Consider the following 7,928-nt stretch of genomic DNA (forward strand, 5'->3'; position numbering starts at 1 on the left):
TTTGTCAAGAAACTAGACTAATATGTAGTGACTCCTTTCAAAAAAACCTTTGTTATTAGGATGAACAAAGTTTTGTATTACATTTCTCGTGCATCTGACATAGATTGATTCTATACCAGAAATATTTAGGGGAACAAAATAAAAATATTTCTTGCTACTTCCATTTCAGTTCTTGAATAATGGGTTAATTGCAGAAATTCTTCAAATCTTAAAAAAAAAAAACTAAAACTAAGGCAACAATTTAATCATCCACTTTCTATGTAAAGAAAAACAAAACAGAGAGAAAAGAAGAAGTGGGTTGACCAAAAGGCAGGCCCTACAGAAACGTCAAGAAATACTTCAATTGGTTACTGCAACGTTACATTCACTTCCCATTGGCCAACATTCTCAAAAAGTCTCATAAATTTGCAATAAAGCAAGGTCAATTTCCATTTCTAAAAAACATTAGTCTAAAATACGAAAGTGGCTCAAATGTAATTTAAGACAAAAACTGAGGGCAAACAACTTACAGACTTTCTATAACTAGCCTAGCTCTCTCACAATACTAGTGCAAATTTTCTTACAATGGAGGAACATGCTTTAGCTTTTGCTCTTAGTAATAAGCTATTGCTAGTGTTGTTTTTGTTTTCCTTTCTCATACGTTCTTCACTTTCAGAAATCATTTTTGAAGAGCGCTTTGAAGGTAATCTTTTTACTTTCTACTACTCTTCTATAACTGTGGATTGCTGAAAAAAGAGAAAAACTTGAAGTAAAAGAAAAAAAAAAAAATTGAAGACTTTGTTATTATTGTTTTTGTTGTACTGCTTTGTCACGTGGCAGGATTAAAAAGTACTAAGTTAACTAACTTTTCACATAGTTACTTTGGCAGTTTGGCTGTCGTTTTTTGGAGGGAGAAAATTATTTGGTTTGTGTTCTCTTTGGTTAATTGTTTTGTTGTGATCATATATAGGGCAGTGAAAGAAAAGAGAATTTTGATAATGGAATAAGACTTTTTTTTTTTTTAACTTTTTATTATTATCCCTTATTAAACCTCAGCATCCAAATGGTGGGTTTATTAAATTAAAGCTTTTACAGTAACTGTTTATTTTTTTAATGAAATTTATACTTCCTTTTTTTTTTTTAGCTATATCTTGTTTTTCAACGAAAGGCTGAGAGCCAATGCTTTTGCTGTGTGTGTGTCTATATATATTAGTTAAAATATCCATCCTCTTTGACATTTTTTTTTCATGGACAATCTTAATTTTTAACTATTAAATTTTTTGTTGGATGCTTGGCACTTATTTAAATAAAAACTTTTTTTTAATAAAAAAAATGATTTCATTTGGTTGATTTGTTTTAATCTGGGATTGCTAACTCTATTGTTCTTTCTGTTTTTTGATTGTTTGTTACTGAACAAAGATGGGTGGCAAAGTCGTTGGGTTAAATCAGATTGGAAAAAGAGTGAAGGAAAAGCAGGTTCTTTTAAACATACGGCTGGAAAGTGGTCTGGAGATCCTGATGATAAGGGTATAATCTCACTTTTGTTTTTTGATTCAACTGTTTGTTTTATCTGTTGAGTTTTGGACCCCATAAATCTCATATTGTGAAGTACTTTGGTTTTTCTCATTAGAATCTATTGCACAAAGTGTTTAATATTGGCATAGAGTAAGAATATCATGAAAATAAGTTCCAAGTAATAAATTATCATTTGTCTCAAAAGTTTTTACTGTTAGTTTTCTGATGATACATAAAATTCTGTAGGTATTCAGACATCTGCTGATGCCAAACATTATGCTATATCTGCAAAGTTAACAGAGTTCAGCAACAAGAACAGAACATTGGTCCTCCAATACTCTATAAGATTTGAGCAGGATATTGAATGTGGTGGCGGTTACATAAAGCTTCTCTCTGGGTTTGTCAATCAAAAGAAATTTGGCGGGGACACTCCATACAGGTTTGCTTCTTAATTTACAAATTTAGCATGATGTACACAGATTAAAAAATGTTGTCAGTCCCTGGGGGTCAGACAAATAATAGAGAGACCTCCAAAATATTATGCATTTTTGGCTCCTATTTTCTAGATTTATTATTAAGAAGAGTTAAATTTGAATGTTAGGCGAACAATGGGACAAATTATAAATACAGTAGATAAGGATTGAGCAATCACAATGAGACATTTAAATCCTTACGTCTTTTAATATACACCCCACTTTATAATTGAGGGGGGAAATTGTGAATTCTCTACCTGCAGACCAAATGCATGAAAATTTTCTTCACCCAAAGGTCTGGTAAACACGTCCATAAGTTACTTTGAGTGGTTGTGTTAGTGGGGATGGTGTGTAGGAGACTGTTTCAAGGCTTTTCACCACCAAAATAAAAAAAATAAAAATAGGGGAGACAGTCACGCATGATTTTCTTTTATTCACTCATGAATTCGCTTGTAAGGGAATATGGACATATGCAAGTTCAGGTGATTGAAACTCTCTGACTTTTAATTTTTGCAAGATGATGGCAAGTTTGAGGTTAGTATCTTTGATAGAGGCCTGGAAGATATTTGACAGAGGCCTGGATGATACCATTTAAAATAATACATATTCTCTACCCATTTTTTAGTCTGCTTTTTTCCTTTTAATTGAATGAGTTCAAGCCCAATGTCACACCATATCTAAAATATGAACAGAAATACTCTTCAACCACCGGTTGCTCTTATTAAGGGAACTACTAGTGTATTAATATATTCTTTCTCTTTTTCTTGTCTCTGATATTCCTGTTTCTGTTTTCTTGGTGTAGTTTAATGTTTGGACCAGATATATGTGGCACACAGACAAAGAAGCTTCATGTTATACTCTCCTACCAGGGCCAAAATTACCCTATCAAGAAGGATTTGGAATGTGAAACAGACAAGCTTACTCATTTCTACACATTTATTCTTAGGCCTGATGCAACGTATAGCATCCTTATTGACAATCGGGAGAGAGATTCTGGAAGCATGTATGTAGATTGGGATATTCTTCCCCCACGGAAAATTAAGGATGTCAAGGCGAAAAAGGTTTCTTCTTGAGCTCACAAACTCAATAGTTTGTAATAATTCAACTCTGATAATACTTCTGGTGATTAGTATCATGCTTTGACTTTCAATTATAAATCTTATGAGCTCCATATTTTTACCTTAGAATACCCTTCTAGGATAGTTTGTGATTCACCTTGTTGTTATGACAACTATTCAAGTTCTAGAAATTTTCTTTTGAACTTTTGAAATTTGACTGTCATTTGTCATATGTCACAGCCTGCAGACTGGGAGGATAGGGAATATATTGATGATCCTAATGACGTTAAACCTGAGGTATTAAAACTTTGTATTTCTTTCTAACTACTGAAAATGCAATTAGTATCTATCTAAATTATGTGCTTCCATTAACGTTTATCTTGGTATTGCAGGGATATGATTCAATTCCAAAAGAAATTCCAGACCCAAAAGCTAAAGAGGTCAGTTGATTGCTTAAGAAGCCATGCATACGCAAAGCCATGTATATGAATCAATGACTGGCTTTAATGATGTTGGACCCAACACTAGGCCTTTTGTAATTTGTAGGGCTAGTTATATTACAAAAGGCTGCTTTAAGTTCCACTTCTCTCGTCATTTCCCTTTTTTCCAGTTTGATGTTTAATGCTGCTATTTTGTGATATGGTGCCTATAGAAAAGATAAAAGAAAACGAAAAATATGATAGGAGATGAAAAATTCTCATAATTTAGTTTCCCTGATCAGCCTGATAACTGGGATGATGAAGAGAATGGTGTGTGGAAACCCCCAAAGGTACCTAATCCAGCGTATAAAGGACCATGGAAGCCCAAGGTATGCCAATTGAGCGCAAGAGATACACAAAAAAGCTTGAAGCTTGATTCTCCTTTGCAGTTTCTCATGAGCTTGCTTTTTTGACTTGACAGAAAATTAAGAACCCCAATTATAAAGGAAAATGGAAGACTCCTTGGATTGATAATCCAGGTATTGTGAAACATACCTATATAATTTTTTTCATTGATTATAACATATAAAATAATTTGGACCGCAGGTCCAAAAATTTGAATTTGGGGTTAAGTGGCTTCCTTTTTCCTATGTCCAGAGTTTGAAGATGACCCTGATCTCTATGTGCTTAAGCCAATTAAGTATGTTGGAATTGAAGTTTGGCAGGTAGGACATAAGTCTCAATCTACTATGCTAGATAGACTGATTATTATGTTGCAAGCATTATCAATAAACCATATGATTAATGGGGTCAAATAATGCAGGTAAAGGGTGGGTCAGTTTACGACAATGTTTTGATCTGTGATGACCCAGATTATGCAAAACAAGTTGTGGAAGAAGTATTTGCAAACAGGGAGGTGTGGCCCTTCTCCTTAAACTTCATTGTTAGATTTCAGATCAATAGCAGTTCCTTATTTGCATATCTTTTCTGTAACTTCAGATTGAAAAAGAGGCCTTTGAGGAAGCAGAGAAAGTGAGAAAAGCACGAGAGGAAGAGGTTCTTAACGATACTTACTGCTGATCGCAATTTCTTTAGTCTTAGTTGAATTTCATTCCAAGTGATTTTAAATCTTCAAATATCATGCAGGAAGCTCAGAGAGCAAGAGAAGAAGGTGAAAGGAGGAGAAGAGAGCGGGGTTATGATCGACGGTACAGGGATAGATATAAGGACAGATACAGAAGGGTTTGTACAATTGGCATCTCTCCTCTTAACTTTTTCATGATTTCATCTGTTTCTTTTAGTTGTTTGATGATCACCCTTATGATAAAAGTGATAAAGCCTATCATAGGCTTGGGTGAGCCAATCCTTTAATTTTTTGAGGAAATTTTGGTCTCTGTGATTAATTAATTGATTGTGTTGCATTTTCTGTGTATTTTATGGCTGTTCCCCATCAAAGGCTTTCTTTACAGACATGACAAAAGACATTTTTGATATCAAGATTTTATTTTTGTGAAGATGTCATAATAATACAATGAATTTCCTCTGTGGCTGTGTACAACCAAGATTTTCATTCGAAGCTTTTGGCCTTGTTTTCTAAATAAAGTTGAATGTACTGCCAATCGGTTGATGGAAACACTTCTTTCTTTCATGGAATTCTATAATAGGAAACTGATGCAGATTGATGATTGTTTTATTTGCAAGTTAACCACATTCCACATAGGGAGAGTTTTAGAGAGCTTCACCCCCCTCCTCCCTGGCTTTCTAAAACTCTCCCTATTTTTTGGACTCAAAAGACTTGTATGATTGTTTCAAAGTTTGTCCTAACTTCAAGGTTTAATTTGTTATGCAGGACCGTCGTGATTACATGGATGATTACCATGTAAGCTTCATTCCTTTCTCTACTTATTTTTATTGCCAAATAGAGGTGGTATTCATCATGACAAGCAAAATTTAATTCAAAATGTCCAAATTACCTGAGTCTTTTTTTTTTTTTTTTAAATGGGAATTACTTGGGGTTGTAATTTTTCTTCTACTGCTGAGAGTTCCCAGTAATTTGTTCAACATCCCCAAGTATTCTGAATTATTTTTATTTACAAGTTGACCACATTCCACATAGGTCTATTTTTATATCTTTTTTCCTCCATGAATATTCAGTACTTTTCATGAATATTAATCTCTAGGAAATCCTGAATGTAGTAAGTAAATTATCTTTTTGGAAGCATCTCATAGTAGACTTACACTGTCAAACATATTGGAGTCTATATTGTTTATTATTATTATTATTATTATTTTTTGTAATTTTTTTTCAGAAGAATCTAATTGCTGAAAAACTTTGTTGCTTTAAGAAATTGCAAGCTTGTTAAGCTGCTTCATAGAATTTATATCTTGAGAGGAAATTTGAAAGAATGTTGGTGTGGAGCAGTTGGCATTCACAATGTATTAGTGATGAGTGATTTGGAACCCATTAGCTTTGACATTGTCATGTCCATTGTTTTTTTTTTTTTTTTTTAAAAAAAAATTGGGGGAGAAGGGTGGGGTTTGGTGGTGCTATTCTACAAAAAATAAGAATTCTTTGCTTTATCCTTTCTTTTTTAAAAGAAAAAAAAAATCATTTACTTTTTCCAGTTTCTCATAGTTTGGATTAAGGTATTGTTGAAACATGATTGAGCATCTACTTAGAGACATGCTTTTATTTGATTTGCAGGATGAGCTTTGATGGAGATATCAGCCTTTCTCTTTCCCTATCTTTGTTGACAGGAGCTTTGATAGTCAGCATCATGTCTTTTGGTATCTATTGTCAGAGTTTTTTTTTTTTTGGCTCCTTCTTGTAATGCAGTTTGTAGAAAATCTTCATCAAAATAATGTTATTTTAGTTTTGTTTCCCATAATTAGGCCCTTTAGCCATATGGTTGTCAAGTACGGAAGTTCATAAACAAAAAAAACAAAAAAATCAAATAACTAAGCAAAAAAAAATTCATTTCTGATGGTGCTTCGAAATATATTACCTTCAAGTTTAAAGACTTTTATCGTTTTTGATTAAATTACCTTAGATATTTTGCAAGGTATTTCTAAAGTTATCTAGGATGCATGTGTTAGTTTTCTTAAAGTCAAAAAATATTTTTGGTGCTTTAAATTTGAAAAATTCGGGGTTGTGCCTTAAAGTTCAAAAAGGGTACAGTTTCGTCCCTGAAATTTGAGTGAGTTTTATTTTGGTACTGTAAATATGAGGTTGGTTCAATTTTGATCCCTCAGTGTCGAGTTAGTTCGATCTTGGTCACTTAAAATATGTGGCTTGTTTGATTTGGTCCTTAAATATGGGGTGCCTATCTCATTAGTCACACAAATATAAAAATAGATGGAACGGCTTAATCCCAATCTTTTAAAAATGAGAACCTGCACCAAATTGAGGATCAAAAGTACATTTGATCTTTTCTTAAACTGTCAACATTGTCATATCTCCTTAAAAAAAATTGTTTTTCCATTAGTTGGTATGAAGATTGAGTATATGAAAACATATTTGTTACAATGGGTCTATTTTGCCTTTGTTGTCATGGCCTGTTGTGTGAACACAAATAGAACACTTGGACACAAGAGTCTCCGTGTAATCACGGCCTATTTTGTTAGAAGTACAGAACACTTGGACTTGGACACGAGTATGTATGCAAAGCACATAATTTTAAGTGTATAACTTTAGCACAGGGCATCACCGATTGTTAGTGGGCATCACCGATTGTTAGTGGGCATCCACCTATGCGCGCCCTGCCCTGGGGGTTGGCGTTGCCGCCTAACTACCTTCTTTTTTCTTTTACCAAAAAAAGAAAAAAAGAAAAAGAGTTTTAGTACAATTTTTTTAGTTGCAGAATATTAAAATTTTCAATTAAAATTCAAATACATAATTATACTGGTCAATAAAGTATAACTTTTCAAAAAATAATTAAATACAAATCTACTTTGGATGATTTATTATTAAAAAACCTAATGTGTTATACTTAAAAGAATTGAACTTAAAGTCTTTTCCTCGTTCTAATTCATTCATCGGCATTACAATTGTTATAAACCATCAATTTTGTCAATGTATCTCATTATCAACATCACCACCCAAAGACAAACAATTAGTACGTTCCTATTTCCACCATCTTTCCGCCTCTACTTTTGGTTTCCCACATTCATCAATTGTCACCACCATCTACATTGGCCTAAATCAACATACCTTAAGCATAGTTTTAAAAACTGAACTGGACTGGACAGTATGACCGGTTTAACCAGGAACCGGTCACTAATCTGGTCCGGTTATGTTTAAAAACCGAAAATCACCGAAAACTGGCCAGATCAATCATAAAACCGAAAACCGGTATGGTTGAACCGGTTGTTGGCCAGTCACAGTCCTCACTACCTCTGCTCTACTTCTCATGGCAAATTTTCTTCGACTTCTTGGCTTCTGATGAGGAGGGTGCAAGATTACCGTTCTCTAATTTGTAAAATCT

General features: G+C 33.6%; 1 protein-coding gene across 1 annotated transcript; it reads left to right on the top strand.

Annotated features, from left to right (window-relative positions):
- Positions 1–438: 438 nt before the first annotated feature.
- LOC142606977 (calreticulin-3-like) lies at positions 439–6,426 on the top strand. The gene is made up of 14 exons (XM_075778364.1): positions 439–682; positions 1,399–1,506; positions 1,741–1,933; positions 2,770–3,028; positions 3,266–3,322; positions 3,418–3,465; positions 3,747–3,833; positions 3,926–3,983; positions 4,102–4,169; positions 4,268–4,360; positions 4,444–4,500; positions 4,591–4,686; positions 5,294–5,323; positions 6,149–6,426. Exons 1-14 carry the CDS (start codon positions 565–567, stop codon positions 6,158–6,160), a joined length of 1,284 nt encoding a protein of 427 aa, XP_075634479.1. The 5' UTR covers positions 439–564; the 3' UTR covers positions 6,161–6,426.
- The last annotated feature ends 1,502 nt before the right edge of the window (positions 6,427–7,928 follow it).

Source organism: Castanea sativa, chromosome 8 (genome assembly GCF_040712315.1).
Source record: "Castanea sativa cultivar Marrone di Chiusa Pesio chromosome 8, ASM4071231v1".
NCBI lineage: Eukaryota > Viridiplantae > Streptophyta > Magnoliopsida > Fagales > Fagaceae > Castanea > Castanea sativa.